The 23643-nt window shown below is 35.0% G+C and overlaps 1 protein-coding gene across 1 annotated transcript in view; it reads left to right on the top strand.

Annotated features, from left to right (window-relative positions):
* Positions 1–23643, top strand: part of LOC128247133 (uncharacterized) — a 102175-nt gene that overhangs the window by 14788 nt on the left and 63744 nt on the right. Inside the window, exons 8-19 of the mRNA XM_089348304.1 lie at positions 1576–1743; positions 4084–4163; positions 5752–5850; positions 7653–7815; positions 9809–10049; positions 12800–12941; positions 13226–13531; positions 15149–15316; positions 16165–16402; positions 18115–18367; positions 21539–21734; positions 22599–22690. Of these exons, the coding sequence (XP_089204430.1) occupies positions 1576–1743; positions 4084–4163; positions 5752–5850; positions 7653–7815; positions 9809–10049; positions 12800–12941; positions 13226–13531; positions 15149–15316; positions 16165–16402; positions 18115–18367; positions 21539–21734; positions 22599–22690 (2146 nt within the window). The remainder of the gene's footprint in view (positions 1–1575; positions 1744–4083; positions 4164–5751; positions 5851–7652; positions 7816–9808; positions 10050–12799; positions 12942–13225; positions 13532–15148; positions 15317–16164; positions 16403–18114; positions 18368–21538; positions 21735–22598; positions 22691–23643) is intronic.

The raw sequence follows: 23643 nt of genomic DNA, 5'->3' as shown, positions 1-23643 counted from the left end.
AGTAGATATAAGATTGCCAGGTTTTTGTCTCTCTCACCAAGGTCAGTAGCTATCGAACGCCGATGAAGGGAAATAACCCTGAAATCCGGATCCGTTCGTGCTGCAGATCGTGGTGAGGGGATAACTTCCCTTGGCAAACAGGACACAGTCGTGTGTCGATAAGCCAGTTGGAGGAGATGTCCTCCTGGGGCTAAAAGCAACAGTAACATCCACCCCTAGGGGTCAGCCACACTTAAGTGGCAATATACTACACTTTATATATATATATATATACATATATATTTGTGAAAAGGTGGACGTTGTCTCACAAGCAGTTCTGCAGGGAAAAAGTGTTAGTAAATGTGGTCGGATTGACCTGAAAATTTGCGCACCTATGTGGAGTTTGCATGGCAATTTTGAGTTTGCTCAATTGAAAGGCGTGGCCTCTAGGGCAAAATTCCACATCTTTAAAATGTAGCCCGAATAGATCCGAATGAAGTCGGGTTATAATACTGGTATATATATATATATATATATATATATATATATATATATATATATATATATATATATATATATATATATATATATATATATATATATATATATATATACGACTGGCTTCTATCAGTTTCCGTCTACTAAACTCACTGCCATTGCCCAGCCCGGGGCTTTAGCAGAGGACCCTTTACCCTAGGTACCATACTGTGGTACTGAAGTCGAAACCATATGATTGCAAATGCCTGCACCTATGTCACATTGTGCACAATGATTTGACCCGAGGATTGCATTAAGGGTAGATGTGCTTGTCGGAATTCTGCTGGTCGAGCAGATGCACAATCTGTCACCAACAAATAGGAAAATAATGGAACATAGATTGAAGACGTGTGACTTTTATCTGGTAGTTGTTTCAGTCATTAGATTGCGGCCAGGCTGGAGCGCCGCTTTGAAGAAATTTTGTCGAACGAATCAACCCCAGTACTTTTTTTGAGCTTCTATTCCACCGATATCTTTGTTGAACCGCTCTTTTACGGGGAAGTAAACGTACCAACGCCGGTTGCCAAGCGGCAGTGGGGAACAAACACAAAGATACACACACACACACACACACACACACACACACATATATATATATATATATATATATATATATATATATATACATATATACGATGGCCTCTTTCAGTTTCCGTCTACCAAATCCACTCTTAAATCTTGGGTCGGATCAAAGCTATAGTAAAAGATACTTGCCCAAGGTTTCACGCAGTGACAATGAACGCGGAACACATGTGGTTGTGAAGCAAACTTCTTACCAGAAAGCAAGGTTTCAAAAACACCAAACTTAGATAGAATTTAGAAGACATTACAAAGTTGAAAAATCAATAAATATTTAATTCTCTACAGGGAATTTCTACACATTTAAATGTGTCATTTTGTTTTAAATATCACAACATCGTTCAGTATTCATCTACCGCTGTTTTACATCTAGATTCATATTTAATATACTGTATCATTATATTCTCAATTTTTTTTTTTTTTTCATGTTCTATTGATTTGTTGGCGTTTGAAATGAGAATTGATGGTTAACTATTTCAGATGTTTTTGTCTATAAACACAATGAGTATATGGCAATAGAGATTTCAACAATACCAATTAAAATTTTGATGGACGAGAAATTATTTATTCAAATAACACCTAATGAGATATTACTTGGTGATCTTAAGTTGAAAGGTCTATGTGGAGACTATGATAAAAACCCTTCCAGTAAGTATCAGTTTTTAAAATTTATATATATATATATATATATATATATATATATATATGTATATATATATACACATATATGCACACGTGTGTGTATGTATGTGTGATTATGTATGTATGTATGTATGCATGCATGTGTGTGTATGTGCGTATGTATGCATGTACGTATGCATATGTGTACATGTGTATGCATATATATATATTTGGCAAATGAAAGACGGAAGATGGAATATATATATGCAGATAACTGTTAAATAAAATTATGAATGAGAAAAATAAAACTCTCCCTTCTCCTTATCATTATTAATACATACATACATATATATATATATATATATATATATATATATATATATATATATATATATACATATATATATATATATTTATTATATATATATATATATATATATATATATACATACATACATACATACATACATACATACATGTGTGTGTGTGTGTGTGTGTGGGTGGGTGGGTGGGTGTGTGTGGGTGTGGGTGTGTGGGTGATGTATGTATTTATGTATGTATATCAAAATAGAAGATTGGAAAATGTATTGGTATTATTTATTCACCAATACACATGTTTCATTTGCTAATAGGAGTTACAAACTTGTACATGTAGTAGGAACATGTAACCTATCCCCTATTAGAAACTGTTCAGACAGGGAAGCAAATAATACATACGGATTTGGAATACTCGTATAAGCAGAAGACACAGCTTGAATTTTAACCCTATCTCCATAATATTTATATGTGCGTGTTTGTGAGGGAGATAGAGAGAGCGTGTTTGTGTGTACATGCATATACAACCATACACACATGCTCTCACAACGTGCACGCACACGAGAGAGTGTGTGTTTAGTGTGTATGTGTGTATGTGTGTGTTTGCGTGTGTGTACGTGTATGTTTAAAGCCCATTTTACATGCTCGCATGCATTGGACTGGGAAGTTATTTGAAGCAAGATTCATGACTGGATGCTGCTCCTGTCACCAACCTTTAACTGATTTTCAGGTAAGGGATGTTTTATTCAAAAATTCCTGTTGACTAGCCATAATATCAACAAGAAACAATATGAAAATACCCATTTTGCTTAAGTGGTCACAAGCATGGTTCATCAACATTCGTGTATACTTACATAGATACATATTCCCACCTATGCATATTAACAAATCTATGTACGTAAACATATTTTACGATTTCCTTTAGCCATAGCGTGGCTAATACCATGTTGTTAGCACTCGATGTACATATCCCTGAGAATAAAACGTTAGGCGAGTGCAGAGAGTAATATAAAATTAACAAAACGGCAAAGGAACAGGAGTTACGTAATCAACTTTATTACCTTACAGCTGTTTCTGTTATAAAATGCGGTATATTTAGAGCTGAGTGCTTGTACATCATCTTATAGATTTCTCAGATCCTTTAAAGGAGAGTATATATTTATTTAGGAAAGCAATTAAATACATGGGAAAGGTCACCATCGGAAAGATAAAAATTCAAATAAGAAATGGTGTGTACAGTTCAAGAGGGGGAAGCCACTTTCAGAAATATGTAAATTTAGATGTGATGGGTTTAGTGAGATGAAGAAATAGTGTGGTGAAGTCATAAATCTATCAACATGAAACTAGAAATGGTTTAAAACTATTTTATCGAGTTGTAAGTGATGTTTAAAACATGAAGTTGAAGAAATTGTCGGAAAAAGTTTACAGCCACGTGTTACTTCCAAAACTCCGCTTCAAAACTATTGCGAATTAGTGTAAACAACTAGAATGCTCTAAGGACCCAACTCACATACACCTGAAGAGCCAAAGCCTAACACACACGTCCGCGCACGCACACACACACACACATATATGTATATATATATGTGTGTTTGTATGTATATATATAGTAGTATAATATAAAGAAAACGGAGAGTTTGAATACAGCAAAATCAATTTATGTACATAACTGTCGATTACATAATGCCTACGATCGTTTCAATATTCGCCTTCATTTATTATAAAATTAAAAATTGCATTATGAGTTCCGAAGGTAGAAATCTCTTAATTGTCGTATGTGTCTTCTTTCTCTGTGTGTGTGGATGTGTGACAATTAAGCTTAAAGGCGAATATTCTAACACACACTCACACACACAAAAAAAAACGTATGCTGCTATCTTAGTCTATAATGAAAACCCAATCTATTAGGATGTAAAGATGAATATGTCGATTTTGGCCCTGAAGAGATTTCTGCCTTCGGAACTCATAATGCAATTATCAATTGTATAATAGATGAAGGCGGATATGCAGAATTATATGATATTAATAATTCTCTTACCAAATATTTTATAGATGATTTTAAAAGGCCAGACGGCGTTTACCTGAAGGATTTTGAGGAATTTGTTGAGGCTTACATAACACCCCCATACAAGGTATTATTTTATTGCATACTTTTTATACTATGAAACACTCGCATTTCCATTGTTATTGGATTCGACTATATCTGCGTTGAGTTCGTGTAATATCTCTATACGGTAATCCCTCGACTATCGCGGGTATTACGTTCCAAAAAAACCCGCGATAGGCGAAAATCCGTGAAGTAGAAACAGTATTGTACTGTATATTTTTTTTATTTTTATAATTTGTATATATTTGTTTTATTATAAATGCAAAACGTGGAGGCGCAATGGCCCAGTGGTTAGGGCAGCGTACTCGCGGTCGGAGGTTCGCGGTTTCGATTCCCAGACCGGGCGTTGTATGTGTCACCAGGCTGAATAAAAATCCGTCGTACGCAATTGAAGCAGCATTAAATTAAGATAACCTTCCTTACATCATATATAATGTAGATACGCCATTAACAGGCAAGATTCTAAGGTCTTTGTCCGAGATAAAATCTTTTATAGACGTAGTGTGTTAAACACACTCTATAGGAAGAAAACGAAATATCGTCCCGACCACTGTTAGCATAAAGCCAGGTGCATTTCGCCATTTTTAGATCTTGTCAATTACGGGTGCACACAGCCTCGTACCCAAACTTTGCCCCCGATATCTTCGAAAAATTCGGGGGTGACACATTTTCCTCGTCTACCTTGTTTCCTATTATATTTTATCAGTCCTTGCGTAGGTGGCTGTGTGTGTGTGTGCATGCGTGTGTGTATGCGTGTGTACATGCACACACATGCACATGAAAGTGCACCCTGGACTACATCCAGAGAAAAATCACATGAATTATTAGAATAAAATTACTCAGACATATTCAAGCCTCATGCCCACAGGTTTATTGCCTCCTCTCCCTCTCACTCTTTCACTCTTTCTCTCCCCTTTGTTTCTCCCTCTCTCTCTTCTCTTTTCCCTCCCTCTGCTCCTCTCTCTCTTCTCTTTTCCCTCCCTCTGCCCCTCTCTATCTCTCTCTTCTCTTTTTCCCTCCCTCCCTCTGCCCCTCTCTCTCTCCTATGATAGCTTCTATTTCTTGGAACAAGCTTGTCCTCCACCTCCAGCACTCCCAATTCACCCATTATGCTTACTATGTGTGCAACCTCACCTCAAGTTCTGCACTAAGTACTACACTTTGTCCTTCTTCCCCCATTATATCAGCTTCCTTGGTTCTCCTCCCTGCTCATGTCCTTTCAGCTGATATCAACTTGCAACAGTTGAAAAATAACATTAATGCCATCAATCTCACCAATCTCAGAAATCCTACAAAGGTCGTTGCCCTTCTTCCTTCCTCTACACCCATCACCACCACCGCCACCACCACCATCATCATCATTTAACATCTGCTTTCCATGCTGCCATAGATCGAATGCTTTGACCAGAGCTGGCAAGCATAACAGCTGCACCAGGTTCCAGTCTGATTTGGCATGGAAAAACAGTACCACTTCTCTCCTAACAAAAATACTTGCCTTGTGTAAATAACAGAATTATTATTTACAGAATGGATTTACAATAATTATATTTTTATGATTCTTTATTAGTTACATCATATAATTATACAAATGTAACTCGGTCATATATTTCCAGTGTCTCACCAATAAGTTTTCTTCTGAAATGGATAGCAGATTTCCAGAAGCTAACAGTATCTGTCTTTTGGCCTCACTGTTTGACAAGTGTCCACTTTTGGTATGTAATTAAACAATCTAAACACCAATATTCTTTTCAATTTGTAAAACGTTATACAGCTAAAATATCAAGGCCCACCACCTATAATTTATGTTGTTTGGAGCGTTAGAAGGACTCATTCATTTCCATAGGAGTGATATGATTGTCACCACTGCAAATGGTCAAAATTTTTACTAAGTAGTTTTATTTAGGAAAGATATCGTTAATATGTTATTGATAACACCTGCAAAAAGGTGCTTTTTTTCAACTCACCAAAGTGAATCGAGTTTTGACCAGGAGAAACTAATGTCATTCTATGGTATCCAATAATCACTGGATGTTTCACTGCTAAACTGTAACATGCCACCATTGGTGGCTTAGCAGAGGTGGCCAAACCACCGTTCATCATCTCCTCCTGGCTTCATCATGATCTGTCACTTAAAATTAATTTTGTTTGTAGCATTAGAAGGACTCATTCATTTCCATATAAGAGATATGATTTTCACTACTGCAAAGTAACAAAGTCTTTTATTAAATGATTTTATTTAATAAAGCTATTGTTACAATATTTAATCTAAGCAGTATCAAAACATGACTGTAAGCAATTTTCCAGTACAGAAAATGTAGTATTAGTCATTTTAATTTTTTTTTTTTTTTTTTGCTTGCAGCTCTCATAAGCTTTTAGTATTAAATTAATGAAGCTTATTATAGTAACATAATACTGCATTAATTGTAACCCTAAAAAATTTGGGAAAAAAATATATCATAAATAAGTTGTTTTTATTTATCTATATTTTAAATATTCAATAATATTTAGTGATAAATTACCTTAGAATAAATTTGTTAGCAATCATATTTTGAATGATTTACTGAAAGCAATATTTGGCCAAATAAATATTGTTAAATCCTGCAAACTGGCAATCTATTGCAATAAATGTGAATTTACAAAATATACAGAACTTCAAAAGGCAAAAAACATTTTTGTATTTTGTTTTTTTATTATTTCATTTCCAGAGTAGCTTAAATAATGTGTTTTGAAATATTAATCTTTCGCAGTGTTATTAAAAGGAAATATTTATAGCAGAGCTTTTCTAACTCTAAATGCTACAGTCTGAAGTGATAGAAATCTATTTTATCAAAGAACAGAGGAGAAAATGCGTAACAAAGTTTGCATTATTAAACTTAGAGCAAAGGGCTAGATTTTTCTATTTGAAGTAGATGTAAAAATAATACTTACAAAAAGCTTTTTATATCTTTGTGTTTTCAAACATAAAAGGAAGTTCTTTATATATATGTATGTATATATATATATATATATATATATATATATATATATATATATTTGCTAATCTATGATTGCTGTGTTTGTTTCATTCTTCTTTTTTCTCCCAATCTTTATGATTTTTTAGAACGTCAAAAATATAATGAGAATTTAGTTCCACAGTTTTATAAAAAAAAGTTAGCTAAATATTATAGTATAATTTTGGGGTGGGAAAAGCAGTATCAATAATAATTTTTAAATATTCTCAATTATTAACAGTGTTTCATTCTAAATATCAATAAAATTAGAATAAAATTATATTTTCTGTTGTCAAGCTATGAATGTCTATTGTTGAATGAGCTATGAAAATTGACTCTCAAGTTATATTCCTACAAAATTTATATTCAAATTTGAATTGTATGTTATTTTGAAATGATATATTATAGATAATCATGTTAAATATGAATTAAATGATGTAAGAAATAAAAATTAAATGATGTAAGAATACTGCTGTATTCAAAATTAATTATTCTGATTCGATTATATTATTTTATTCAATTAGATTACAAATCCAATGCTCAAGTACCATTGTTACAATTCTGTGAGAGCAGCTGGAACCAAAGAAGAATCATATCAAGCAGCTTGTACTGCAATGGCAGAGATTTCCTTTGAATGCTTATCATTTGGCTCTCCGGTGCCAAACTGGAGGCTTAATACACCTTGTAGTGAGTATTGCTTGTTCAATATTCATATTTTTAGTGAGATTTAGAAAACCCTTTGAAAATGCCCAATGATTATCAATTTCAAATAATCCTCACTATTTAGTATCTGTTTTACTCACTGCACAACCTATAGTAGAAAACACTTGCCCAAGGTATCATGGAGTGGGACTGAACCCAGAAATGTGGTTGGGAAGCAAACTTTGGCTATCTAGAATTCTTCCCCATTGCCAATATCCATTTTCTGCACTTGTCAACTTGCAATTATTCATAAGAAACACGAACAGTGTTGATCTCACTACTTGCAGGGGTCATTGATCTCACTGGCCCCATTGAACCTTTCATGGCTACCATCACTGTCCATTTCCTCCACACCAAAAATAAGTCTACTTGTGATAACAAAAGATGCTGTCTAACCCATTCCCGGCATGGAAAGCGGATGCTAAATGAAGATGATGATCCCATGCTGGTAACACATAAAAGGCACCCGTGCCAGTGACTCATAAAAAAGCACCCACTAGATCAGTGGTTCCTGACCTTTTCACAATGGTTTCCACCCCTTTTGTCTAAATGAGTTTTCCCACAGACCCCTTTTAATATGTTTATCCTTATGTATATATATATATATATATATATATATAGAGAGAGAGAGAGAGAGAGAGAGAGAGAGTGAGAGAGAGAGAGAGAGAGAGAGAGAGAGAGATCAGGCATGTGCTGTCAGTAATTACTCAGGGTAGGCTGTTGGTGACTTTTTATGTAGTAAAACACTCAAAAAAATAAGTGAAACACAGGCACACAAATGAGTTGAAGGTAGATTTACTTCTGCCTTTATAACATGTAAAGAAAATGGTGTTGTAGGAATGTATACAACACACTGTATTACAGCATTGCTATGCATAGCTCAAATACTGAGATTGAAAGGCAGGGGCGAATTATGCTTACATAATCTACAAAAAATCAAATATCTTGCATTTTATACATAGTAATCAGAGTAACCTTCATCATTTTATTGAATTAGGAGCATATTTTGCCATAAAAGGGAAATGTTGCTATCGATCTATTTTATTCAAGGTAGGCAGTGCCTACCTTGCCTACCTAGATGGCACATCCCTGGTATATATATATATATTATATATATACGAAATTTTGAATTCTGTTCATGGGTCCCCAGTACTACCTTTGTGAACCACCAGAGGTCCGCAGACCCCAGGTTGGGAACCACTGCCTTAGACTCTTGGAGTGGTTGGTGTTAGGAAGAGCATCCAGCCATAGAATGAGACTGGAGCCGAATGAGACAGGAGCCAAATGAGACTGGAGCCGAATGAGACTGGAGCCGAATGAGACAGGAGCCAAATGAGACTGGAGCCGAATGAGACTGGAGGCGAATGAGACTTGAGCCTGGTATGGCTCTCTGGTTTAACAGTCCCAGTTAAACTGTCTAACCCAGGGGTTCTCAACCATTTTATTCTGGTGGACCCCCATTACCATTCGATGTTTAAACAGTAGTCTTATAGAAACATCTTCTAGAATTCCTATTTTGTTTTTCACACATTAACTTGTGTAGGTTGAACTGATGTAAAATGTTAGAGAAAGAAACGTGGCTGTTTCTTACAATACATACCAATGCATACATTTGAAGCAAAACTTTTACAGAGGCCCTTCAAATTCTCTTCTGGATCCCCAGTTTGCTATTTCGTTGCATGGGCTCAAAAAAAATTTTATATGGACACTGAGGGACCATATGGATCCCAGGTGAGAAGCATTGTTCTAACCCATGCCAGCATGGAAAATGGATGCTAAATGATGATGATGATGATGATGCTTTCCAAATTCTGTTTTATGTCAATTATGGTTTCCATATTTAATACATGATGTCATTTTATCATTATACCAGCTTTGGTGTTGTTTTGAGTGTTGTTTACATTATTCTACCAGTTTGTTTTGTTTTGTTTTTTTATGAATAAATTAGCATAAGCTGACTACAATTTATATTTCTTAGGACAAGAATGTCTTTTTGGCATGGTATACAGTGATTGTGCCCCACCATGTCCCAAAACATGTGCCAGTGTTTTAGGAAAAGAGATTTCTGCATGCAATTTCTTCTGCACTCCTGGATGCCATTGTCCTGAAAATAAAATCTATGAAAATGGAAAGTGTATTGATCTACAAGATTGTCCTTGTGAATATGAAGGGAAGAAATTTCCAGCCAAATCTCAAGTCAAAATGGAATGTAATCTTTGGTAAAAAACAAATCTTCATTTTCTAAGCATTTTGGTTCTTATTAATTTTCCTTATGAAATTTATTGTTTTATTGACATCTAGCAAGCTAAATAGGATCCAAGCTGTAAATATTTATACAGACTATTTACAAACAGAAAGTATTGATAATACATCTAAAGAATAATTCTATACAATGCTTATGGTATGTAATATTCTGAAATGCACTATGGATTTTCATAGATACAGAGTCATCTCCATTGTCACACCTCCTTAACTGGGCTTGATAGGAATGCATAGGAGGAGGAGGAGGAGGAGGAGGAATCTCTGTTGTATGGTTCCCTGTAGTATAGTAGAACTTGGACATTGATATGCAACATTTATTGTGGTATTGTTTCATCTGTCTATGGATGATATTACCTAGATAGCAGTCTCATAGATCATTACTCTTTGACATGAATCCACTTCTACCAGCTCAGAAGGCAATGCTTTATGTGCAATGAGTCTTGCATTTTGTTGGATCATTTTCTGATTCTAAAAATATATTCAATAGTTGAGAAACTGCATTTTTTACATAATGTTCGGTATCAATTAAGTAGAAGAAAATGGTATATTTTTTGTTGTTTTCGGTATTTTACTATTGCACATGATATACAATTTCTTATCTCTAAATTATGTACAGTGGAGGCGCAATGGCCCAGTGGTTAGGGCAGCGGACTCGCGGTCATAGGATCGCGGTTTCGATTCTCAGACCGGGCGTTGTGAGTGTTTATTGAGCGAAAACACCTAAAGCTCCACGAGGCTCCGGCAGGGGATGGTGGTGAACCCTGCTGTACTCTTCCACCACAACTTTCTCTCACTCTTTCTTCCTGTTTCTTTTGTGCCTGTAATTCAAAGGGTCAGCCTTGTCACACTGTGTCACGCTGAATATCCCCAAGGGTACACGTGTCTGTGGAGTGCTCAGCCACTTGCACGTTAATTTCACGAACAGGCTGTTCCGATGATCGGATCAACTGGAACCCTCAACGTCGTAAGCGACGGAGTGCCAACTAACTAACATTATGTACAATGGTCAAGTGCAGTTAAACACAAAAAATTAAATTCTTCATTTATCAATAAATTCCATACCAGCTTCATGTCAAACTAGCATTGTAGCCAAGACAATTTGCTGTATTTCAGGTTGCAAGATTTCTAATGTCATTTAGGAGAGTATTGTAGTTCGCTTGAAGTTTTGTGTATTGTCTGTAAAGAATAAAAAGTTTTCAATGGTACAACAATGCACTATAATACAAAGAATGGGCTATATACCTGTTGTAATTTAGTCATCCATAGTCTGATTATTTATTTTATTACTACATCACAAAAATGCTACCATTCCCTGGGTAAGGAATGCTGGTAGTGGGTTTATTTCTTTTAAAAATATTTAATTTAATTCGTTCCCTTTCTACTAATTATTTCTATATATCTGTTAGATACTGAGCATATATAAAACACTGAGAATATATGTCTGAGTTTGACTAAAGCCACATATTAATGGTTGGATTACTATGTAAGGATGACAAATATTAGCACATAGTAAGATTATACTTTGGTAAGTAGTCTTATGACAAGCTAGTACCTGGAATTAATTTACCTTGGGTTGATATGTACATACGTTGTAAAGGAAGCATTGAATCATAATAAGAGGCCAATGGAAGTTTTAGTAAGAGACCAATAGGATAAGTACCAGGCTTAGAAAATAAGTCCTGGGTTCGATTTATTCGACTAAAACTTCAAGGTGGTGCCCCAGCATGGCCACAGTCTAATGACTGAAACAAGTAAAAGAAAAGATAAAGATAAAGGTGCAGGAGTGGCTGTGGGGTAAGTAGCTTGCTTACCAACCACATGGTCCCGGGTTCAGTCTCACTGCGTGGCACCTTGGGCAACTGTCTTCTCCAATAGCCTCGGGCCAACCAAAGTCTTGTGAGTGGATTTGGTAGACAGAAACTGAAAGAAGTCCATCATATATGTGTGTGTGTGTGTGTGTTTGTTTGTCTGCCCAGCATCGCTTGACAACCGATGCTGGTGTGTTTGTGTCCCCGTAACTTAGCGGTCCAGCAAAAGAAACTGATAGAATAAGTACTAGGCTTACAAAGAATAAACTCTGGGGTCGATTTGGTCGGCTATAAAGGCGGTGCTCCAGCATGGGTGCAGTCAAATGACTGAAACAAGTAAAAGAGTAAGAGTATAAAACAAAAAGAGCAGTAACTGAAACAAATTTGAGCAATACTGTTCCAGATGGTTCTTATTAGCATTTAAAAAATAATGGCTTCTTCAGTTTCTTAGCTAACTTTTCTCAGTAGAATATGTATCACAATTGCATTGTCACATGGTACACAATGACACAAGCATGGTAGGCAAGCAGGAGATTATAGATTAAACACTCAGGAATCACCAGGATTTCATCAATTAAATTTTCTATCTGCATTTTTTTGTTATAATGAAACTTAAATTTTTACCTCATCTCTTAGCTTTAAGAAATAACTTTATATCCATTTCTGTCTGCTAACAATCTCATTAAGACATAAATGGTTATCATAGAACAACGCCTACTGTCTAATCAGCAGCTATTTCATTATTTCCCATATTCTACTTTTCAAAATAGTTTTCTGATTTCTTCACACCAGTTCTCTACTACAAGTGATACTAAGATATCGTCTTCCATTTCGTTTGCATAAAATGATATTAAAATGCTTAAATGGAGAACAGTGCACTTTATCATTTACTTTTGCAGCATGTGTTATAAGGGGAAGTGGACTTGTGAAGAAAGAAAATGCCCATCAACTTGTACTATATTGGGACGTAACACTATTGTAACATTTGACAAACTCACCTATACTCTAGAACCTGTGGCTTGTGCATATACCCTTGTTCAGGTAACAAAAAAACATATATTTCAACTTTCACTTTCATATTTGAATTAAATACAGGAAATGTATTATATTGTATTATATTATACTTATTTATTGTGCTTTTAATTATTAATTTTTCTATATGTGACAGTGAATTTTCATCGATGAGTTCATAGACCTTGGTTCTTTTCCTTAAAACTATATATTTATATATATATATATATATATATATATATATATATATATATATATATATATATATATGTATTTGTTTGTTGTCTCTAATGCTGGACTTTTTTTTTTTTCAGACAAAAGCTAGAAATAATATTCTGAAAGTGTCTTTGGAATTTACTTCATGTATGAAACCATTTCTAAGCATATTCAATTGTTCAGTTTCTCTTCGTATTGATATACAAGATATTACTGCTAAAATTACCCAGCATGGCCTTTATATCAATGGAGACTACAATCCAAAACTGAATTACATGGGTAAAATTATTTCCATAATGAAAGCGTCCTCTCTCTTTTATGTCATTGATGGACCAGATTTCAATATTATGTACAATCCTGGAGAAGAGATTTACATGAAATTTCAGTCAAGTTTTAGGAAAAAGGTAAGAAAACACAATATAGTTCTAGCAAATAATCCATTTATTGCAGATTTCTATATTCATTTACTCTTTTACTCTTTTACTTGTTTCAGTCATTTGACTGTGGTCATGCTTGCTGGAGCACCGCCTTTAGTCGAGCAAATCGACCCCAGGACTTATTCTTTGGATGCCTAGTACTTATTCTCTCAGTCTCTTTTGCCGAACCGCTAAGTTATGGTGGACGTAAACACACCAGCATCGGTTGTCAAGCGATGTTGGGGGGACAAACACAGACACACAAACATATACACATACACACACACATACACACACACACACACACACACACACACACGCACACGCACACACACACATATATATACATATATATATATATAAACTGGCAATATGACAATCCCCAAGTACAACAATATATATATATATATATATATATATATATATATATATATATATATATATATATATATATATATATACATATATACGACGGGCTTCTTTCAGTTTCTGTCTACCAAATCCATTCACAAGGTTTTGGTCGGCCCGAGGCTATAGTAGAAGACACTTGCCCAAGGTGCCACGCAGTGGGAATGAACCTGGAACCATGAGAATCCCCTCTCTACATATGTCTTTCTTCCAGCCACCAACTTGCAATAGCTTGAAAGGAATGTTAATGAATCAATCTGTCTGGTTTCTTAAGCCATGCAAAAAACCTTGGGTATAAGCCTTTTTCAAAATTAAAGTAATAAATTCTAGAACTGGTAACAAGTTTGTATTTAACATCATCTTTGTATCTTTATCATAATATGAAGAGGATAATTTGTGTGAGTCAAGTGTGTTATAGCTAGATATAAAATGTTTTACCAATAAGTATCAAGGTTAAGAATATGTTTCATGTCTTGTGGTTTATGCTATTATTTTTCTGTTTTTTTTTATTTTTTATATGCCACAGAAGCAGTATTAGATTAAAATAGCCATCTGTGTATCATACTTAATACACATACATCGTGAAAGGCAAATTAACTGTGGTATTCATCCAAGAATAATATATTTCATGGATACAATGTGTTTAAAAACACATAATTATATGAGTAATGGATGAGGATCCTCCAACAGCAATAGTGAGAATGTTGGATGAATATTTCTGCCTTGTTGGGTTTTGTCTGCTTCTTTCAGTTTCCATCTACCAAATTCACTTACAAGGCTTTGATCAGCCTAGGGCTTTGTAGAAGACACTTGTTCACAGTACCACACAGTAGGACTGAACCCAAGATTTCATAGTTCGGAAGGAAGCTTGCCAAACACAGAGCTATGCCTAATTTTTGTCAATAGTTTGTTTTGTTTTGTTTTTTTATGCAAGCCCTTTTTGATATTTCATGTCTACATTTCATGAAATTTTGGTCTCAATATCAAAAGGGGAAATGCTTGTAAACTCATAGAATGTTCTAAATGTTTGTATAGAACTAAAATATCCCTCTTATCCATGTTATGGATATCCATGTTATGTTGTTTTCATTACCAGTTAATGTTTTCATGTTCTTATCTTTTCCACCTGAATGTATTCTAATATATAATCTCATGAGTTTTATATTCGTATGTTTTTTTTTTTTAATCTTAATCTAGGTTCAAGGTCTCTGTGGAAATTTTGATTCTAATATAAATAATGAATTTGTTGGCCTTAATGGATTATCTTTACACAAAACTAAGTTTACTCAGGAGTTCCTGGCATCTTCATGCTTCGCTGATCAAAGAGAAGACATTGAAATAGAACCCTGTTCAGTATATGTTGATGTAAGCATCATTTCCATCATTTTTAAAATCTCCTCGTCATTTTAAAATATTACTTTCATCTTTGAGAATAAGTACCCATATCTTCCTTTTAGATTCCGTTCATTACAAAAATTTAAGCTTCATTCATAAGAGCTTACCAATATGATTAACAACACCTTACTATTATATATCTTTGCTCAACAATTGAACAGTTTTCATTTTGTAATCATCATCATCTTCATCATTTAACGTCTGCTTTCTATGCTAGAATGGGTTGGACGATTTGACTGGGGACTGGCAAAGTGGATGGCTACACCAGACTCCAATCCGATTTGGCAGAATTTCTACAGCTGGATGCCCTTCCTAACGCCAACCACTCTGAGAGTATAATGGGTGTTTTTTATGTGCCACCAGCATGAGGGCCAGTCCAGCGATAGTGGCAACAGCCACGCTCAAAATGGTGTTTTTTTATGTGCCACCTGCACAGGAGTCAGTCCAATATTTTGTTCACATGTCACTGGCACAAGTGCCAGTAAGGCGAAGCTGGAAACGATCACGCTCAAATGGTGCATTTTACATGCCACCGGCATGGGAGCGAGACGACTGCTCTGGCAGTGATCCCACTCAGATGGTGCTGTTAGCGCTCCACTGGCACGGGTGCCAGTAATATACATACATTCAAACAATGCATACAATCAATTGCTAAACACATTGATGTCATTCCCATTATTTCCCTATTATCTTTCTCATAGCATTTATGATTACAGAAGTCATATCAAAGATGATTTTGTTTTTTAAATAGCAACATTTTAAAATGATTTATGCAGGTTTCTTATTATTAATCAAAAACTGTTAACATATATTTCTAGAACCTAGTAACTGCCAAGCAATATTGTAGCTACCTTCAAGAAAGCCCTGTATTTTTGCAATGTCGTGATACAGTTGCAATCAAACCATATTATGATTTATGCATGAGAGATATATGCGCAAGTGAAGTATTCAGTTCAAAAGGATTTTGTACTGCCATGCAATCCTATACAAAAGAATGTGCTGATAACAAAATAATAGTGGACTGGCGATCAAACAGGACTCTTAATAATTTATGCGGTAAGTATAATATTTTTTGTATGAGTGAAGAATTTGGTAGCAAACATTCATATCTTTGCTTATCCTTTATCGATAATTTTATTCTCAAAAGCAAGAAATATTTAATAATTTATGTTATGTATTACAAAAATTCGTGTAGATCAAACACAAATACAATTAATATAGGCGCAGGTTGGGCTATACGGTAAGAAGATTGCTTCCCAACAGCATGGTTCTGGACTCAGTCCCACTATGTGACACTTTGGACAAGTGTCTATCACTATAGCCTCTGGCTGACCAAAGCCTTGAGTGGTTTTGCTAGACAGAAGCTGAAAGAACCCAATCATATATATATATCTATATATATATATATACATAAATGTATGTATATATATATCATATATATGAATGTATGTATATATGATGATGATATACATATATGTATATATGTATGTATGTATATCATCATCATCGTTTAAATTCTGTTTTCCATGCTGGCATGGGTTGGACAGTTTGACTGAGGTCTGGAAAGCCAGTGGCTGCACCAGGCTCCAATCTGATGTGGCAATGTTTCAACAGATGGACGCCCTTCCTAATGCCAACCACACCAAGAGTATAGTGGGTGCTTTTTACGTGCCAACAGCACAGGAGCCAGTCAAGTGGCTCTGGCATCAATAAAAATATTATAACCCCAACGTGATATATCCAGATCAGATTGGAGGCTGGTGTAGCCATCTGGTTCTCCAGCTCTCAGTCAAACCATCCAACCCATGCCAGCATGGAAAGCGGACGTTAAACAATGGTGATGATGATGATATATATATATATAATTAATAACAAAGAGGAGAGTGGAGATTTATTCACATCCAAAACATTTCTATTAAAATGTTTTCTACAGCATATATAACACTAACCTACATACGCTTCAACACAGTCGAAACTTATGTAGGGTTAGGGTTATATATGCAGCATGAAACTTTTTAATAAGAAGAGTTTTGGATGTGAATAAACCTCCACTGCCATCTCTGTCAATTTGTGAGATAACACAGTATCCACCAGGATAATTTATCCCTTTTATACTATGTGTGTGTGTGTGTGTGTGTGTGTGCGTGTGTGTGTGCGTGTATGTGTGTGTGTGTGTGTGTGTGTGTGTGTGTGTGTTTGTTTGTTCTCCACCACTGCTTGACAACTGATGCTGGTGTGTTTATGTTCCATTAACTTAGCAGTTCAGCCAGAGAGACTGATAGATTAAGTACTGGGCTTTAAAAAAATAAGTACTAGACTCCATTCATTCAACTAAAATTCTTTAATGCAGTGCCCCAGCTTGGCCGCAATCTAATGACTGGACCAAGTAAAAGATAGAAGATAAAAGAATGATTTATAAAATATTAATAACAGAGATTGTATTGAAGAACATTAATGCTTGGAATTAATTCTTGTCAATTATTGAACAGGAAAACAAAGCTCTGAGTAAAGCAGTATTATGTTATTTCTTTATTTAAAAATGAAAATTTCTTTATTCTTTTTCTGGGAAAATTAATAAATTAGAAATAGAACCTGCAGAAACCTCTTGGAAATATTAATAGAAATAGAAGTAAAAAAAATGATGAATGAAAGTATGATCTGTCTATGAATTAGTGAAACTAATATAACTTATGTAACTATTTCAATATACTTCAGTAAAACATATATTGTGTATTGTTAACAAGAAATTTATTCTATTTTGACAATAGTTGTAAAGTGTCCTTCTGGAAGTGGTCAAAAGTATACATATTGTGGATCTTCATGCCAATCTTCTTGTAATGATCTTTCCAAAGAGGGAATGCAATGCGAAGAAGGATGCATATTTGGATGTCGTTGTCCCAATGGAACATTGTTGGATAATCGGAGAAATTGTGTAGCAATCGATAAATGTACATGCTTCAATAAATTTGAACAGAAACACTACAAAGCTGGAGAAGTGATCCATAGGAGACAACTCGATTGGTATGTCTGAATGGTTCTATTATTCTTATTATCTTGATGATGTTGTTCTAAGGCTGTCGCTGGAGTGTTACAAAATTTATTCATTTATTTATTTCATATGCTTTAAGAATAATTAATTTGATTGCAGTTGTGAAAGAAGAAAATATATTTTGCCGTCTTTTACATCTAATAGCAATGTACTGCAATACATGCTTCTAATTTGCCATTGTTGGAACAATCTGATTAACTGTTAGCATGTATTAGTGTACAGCATTGCTCATTTACTCTAATAATGGTACACAACTCAATGAGGCCAGTGACTTCAAGTACCTTGGATCCTATTCTACTAACAACAAGAAAGACTTCTTGACATGCATGGAACAAGCTTCAAGCACCTCCAACAAAGGTCAACAGGTCTGATAATCAAGTATTTCAGAATCACAAAAGCTGATATTCTTTAGGCCATATGTAGAGAGCATTCTTTTCTATGACACCAGAACCTGGACTCTAAAGAAGGAACTTTATGATTGCCCCAATGGCATTCCATGCCATGAGAGCATAAAGCATTTCATGGCAGGAGTAAAGTCCAAAGTGGCAATCTATGGCCACATTCTACCTTCCTCTGCTATTGGTGCACAGTGCAGCATAGGCTTTGACTGCCAATGATCTCATTCTGAACTGCATGCCATAAGAATTGCTGATTTTTTAAACAGTTTTGAAACTTCAGCACCTTAATGGAGGATGAAATTCTCTCAAATACGTAGACACTGTTGATAAAGACATACCATATGAAACTGAGGACCTATCAGTGCTAATGGAGAACAGCGATTCCTTGTGTAGTGCACTGAAATATAACATCATTGTGGCCATTTGAAAAAAACAGTCATAAAGGGTTAAGTACCCTGAGCAATGATACATTGTGATGCATTTCACAAGATATAATTTCCAAATACATTTCAGAATTGGTCTTTTGAGAGAAGCACTTTAAGGATATTAGAAGGAATAGCATAATCAGTTTGGTGGTTATCAGTGACTTTGCTTAGAGGTGCAAGTAGCAAAACAAATATGTTTGGGGAAGTGATTTAGGAAGGATTTTAGCTGGATGCCTTCAGAGTAATGCTTAAAGTAGGAAACAAATGTGTGGATATTTTCTACATGCTTATTTGGGAAAAACAAATTATAGAATTCTTCAAGGCAGCAAAGACGTTTTTGAAAAAAAAAACAGGAAGTTAAACAGCCATTTGGGAAGTGAGAGTGTTAGCAAGGAGTGCGATGCATAAAGGGCAACCATTGCTTTTTTTTTTCTGTTAGTCATCTGGATGTTTTCTCATGTAAACTGAATAATTCCAGATGGTCGCAGTAAATTTTAATAAATGTTCTCTTCTAGTACAAGTACAGAATAGATTCATGTGAAACCTTTGTGGTCTTGTTGATAGTGGGTTTTGGTCATGTAAAGGGAATTGGGAAACACACCTTGTAACAGTGGCAGACTGGGTCTAAAAATATTGGTTGCCAGGAGACTAAAGGGGCCCACCTGAAACTACAATACATTTATTTTTTATTTTTTTTTTTTTTTTTTGCTAAATGTATTCTTTTCAACTGTCTGCAAACACAGCCAGGCTGAAATAATTAAAGCATTCTTCTAGGAGTGAGTAAAAAATTCTCAAACTTGAGGGGACAGGCCCCCTAGATACTAACATGAGCCCCCATATATGGATTCTAATGGCGCAGGAGCCCACTTGCCATTGGGCAAGAAGGCAACCTGACCAGTCCACCACTGCCTAGTAAGAGGGGACTTTTTTTATCATCTGCATTGCTGATTTGGATGCATCAATGATGAAACACATTTGCTGTCAAGAATAATTTGTTTGGATTTATGGTAGCTTCCACCAGTTACCCACATGTTTGCAAACATGTGAATGTTGTTTTTAGTTAATGTGTTGTAGGTTTCTTTTATTAGGCAGAATTCAGATAGCAAGAGAGACCAGAAATTATTAGGACGAGGTAAAGACTGGGCTTAGGGGTAAGATAGAAACAGAGACTGGTCTGGGATAGGGATAGTATTTCACCTTCAGGAAAAGGAATTTGATTTTAGGAAGATTGGAAGTGATTGATGGGAAGATGTGAACAAGTAAGTTGAAACAGGGTTCCACAATACATTTTGACATTAAAACGATTTTTGGTTCTCAAAGAGGTTCAAATGTAATAGCAAAAGATCTAAGAGGTAGGCAGAGAGAGGCTTATTAAAAATTCTTGGAGATCTTTGCTGCTAATGACCAAATGAGAGAGATGAATTGAAGAGAAAATTATTCTGAATAAATATAGAAACTAACTTGAGAAGGATGATGAAACGATAGCAGCGATAGACTAGTTTAAAGATTAAGACAGCTTTGTCTCATGAAAGAAAAGTAAGGTCGGTGCTGGTCTGAGTTCATGAATATTAAGCATAAAATGGAAGAAATATTGAGTGAACCTTTTCTTATTCAATCTAGTAAAATATTGAGATAGTTTTGCAGTAAAAAATATACTTATTGAAAGAGAGATAAATGGAAATGAACCAATGAGTGAATGGGTTGTGTTGTTGTCATTATTTAGATTCCGAACAGCCTTGGCTCAGCAGACCCCTAACCAAAAGTATTCCAGCCATGATCACTCTGTCTTTTTCCCTGTGTGTAGGGAACCTACATCACATTAAATGTGTCTTTTTTAAACTTTAGTGTATGATTAATGGAAGAACAAGCTGTTATTTCTAGCAGTCCTCTTGTGTATTTTAGTTGCCACACTATTATCTTGAATGAACTTATATAAATCCAGTGCTTTCTGCATAATTACATGATTATAATTTGGCTAACAGAGACCCTACATTATCTGCTGGCAAACTCTTCCTCAGAAAGCCTTGAAACTCTGTGAAACTATAACTGAATGAAAAAGCACTAGAATTGCCGTTTTCTGAAACAGACTGTCTGGTCTAAGTGCTTATATTGGTACAAACTCTGCTGAAGGCACCCAAGAATTAGGAGGTTGCTTTAAATGAGGTGATGTTTGTTTGATTCCAACGATTAAGAAAATTGAAAATGAAAACTATTTGGTGGTATTGTTTTCCTTTATTTTTTTTTGTTTCTTTTCTGCAACTCATGTTTACCAATTAACACAACTAAGAAATATCCTTCCTCTGTTAATTATTTCTTGCAGTACTTGCATTCGAGGAAAATGGAAGTGTGTGCCAACACTTGAAGAAGTTATTTGTCCAAGAAACCAAATATGGATTACAAATGCAACTGGATGCCAAGAAACTTGCTCAACTTTATCCAAACCTGAAGAATGCATGGTTTTTGAAAATGAATTTGAAGGTTGTCGATGTCCTAAGTATTTAGTTCTTTCCCCAAATGTAAGATTTTGTCTTTTACCAATTAAGATCAATTTATTTCAAACATACTGTCTTATATACTTCATGGTAAACTATGAATTTTACTTAAGAAAGACTACCTTATTTGACAATATTATTCTGTGCTGATGAAGGGAAGTAACCCAGAAATCGTGATACACAGATATTGTTTCGAGCTGAGTGGGGGTGCTAGATTCCCTTGTTCAAAAATATAAGGACACAGATCATGTCGTATAGCCAGCTGGAGACGATGTCTCTGGGGGCTAAATTACAGCAACATTCGTCATAAACCAGGACTGCCATGTTATGTTGGCAAACAATCTTTACTACAAATAAAAAGTTGTTTTTATTATTGTTGTTGTTTCAGACCAGCTCAGCACTAATCATTCTAGCAATATCTATCCAGTCTTTTGTTTCTGGGACCAAACTTTCCAATGTCACTTTTAAAAAAAAAAGCCAATAGTATGTGGTTTGAAGGAGAATTGGTTACAGTTAGTTTAGCGTTTTTAGTGACCATATAAATTTTATTTTGTTGGCTGATGTAATCGTTTCAATATCAATTAATGTAGTCATATCTTATTAACATTAATATTTAATTATAGCTAATTATTGAAAAGAAAGTATAATAAAATAATCCTAAAATATTCCATTTTATATTTTGATGGTTTTTGAATGATTTTCATTTGTATTTCACTTAGGCTCACAGATTTGTGTTGCTGATTCAATAGTGTAGGCTATAACAGTTTGTTTTATTACTAAAGATAGTTTAAAGATTATCATAAATTAACTATAATGATCTTACACTCATTTGTTTTTTAAGTTGTTTTTCTTTGTATTGTATAAAAATTATTTTTCATCCAAAAATAGGGAACTTGTGTCCCACCTGAGGACTGTCCATGCCAATATGGAGATACGTGGATGATTGCAAGGAGCAAGCTGAAAATTGGCTGTAGTGATCTGTAAGTATTTAACATAATCATCACATTCCGTTTGATGATGTCTACGCATTATAAGAAAACGTATGTTGTGTTAAGATAGCAAAGCAAGTAGTAGAATTAAAATTAACAAAAATTCCTGGTAGACATTACATTTCATAAAGCTGCTTCTTGTCAAATTGTTATTGGTCATCGACTATGATTGTCATTTAGTCATTTCAGGAGAAGCAAGAACTAAGAGTTTTATTATAATAATAATTATTATAATTGTTTACATTGTTTTTGTTTTGTTTTATAAGTGCTGTCCCAAGTCTCACCCAGAGTTTGGGGGTCTCTGGGTGAGCACGCTGGCTGTTTTACTGTGGTTGTTATTTGTGATTAGCAAGAAGGCCAAAATTGCTGGCCTTGTGCCAAAATTTGAAAACACTATGTCCATGGTCGAATTAAAATTTTCTGTGATAATTTTATGTAAGATCCTTATGTATAAGTTAGGTATTTTGATATCCTTTTACTCTTTTACTTGTTTCAGTCATTTGACTACGGCCATGCTGGAGCACCACCTTTATTCGAACAAATTGAACCCAGGACTTATTCTTTGTAAGCCTAGTACTTATTCTATTGGTCTCTTTTGTCGAACCGCTAAGTTACAGGGACGTGAACACACCAGCATCGGTTGTCAAGCCATGTTGGGGGGGACAAACACAGATTCACAAACATACACACGCGCACACACACACACACACACACACACACACACATATATATATGGTGAACTTCTTTCAGTTTCCATCTATCAAATCCACGCACAAAGCTTTGGTCAGCCCAAGGCTAAAGTAGAAGACATTTGCCCAAGATGCCATGCTGTAGGACTGAACCCAGAATCAGGTGGTTAGTAAGTAAGTTACTTACCACACGGCCACTCCTGTGCCTATATATACGTACGTAAATATATATATATATATGACAGGCTTCTTTCA

Source organism: Octopus bimaculoides, chromosome 2 (assembly GCF_046866305.1).
Source record: "Octopus bimaculoides isolate indiv1 chromosome 2, ASM4686630v1, whole genome shotgun sequence".
Classification (NCBI taxonomy): Eukaryota; Metazoa; Mollusca; class Cephalopoda; order Octopoda; family Octopodidae; genus Octopus; species Octopus bimaculoides.
Note: the sequence above shows the minus strand (reverse complement) of the source record. Positions and strands in the feature narration are given on the sequence as shown.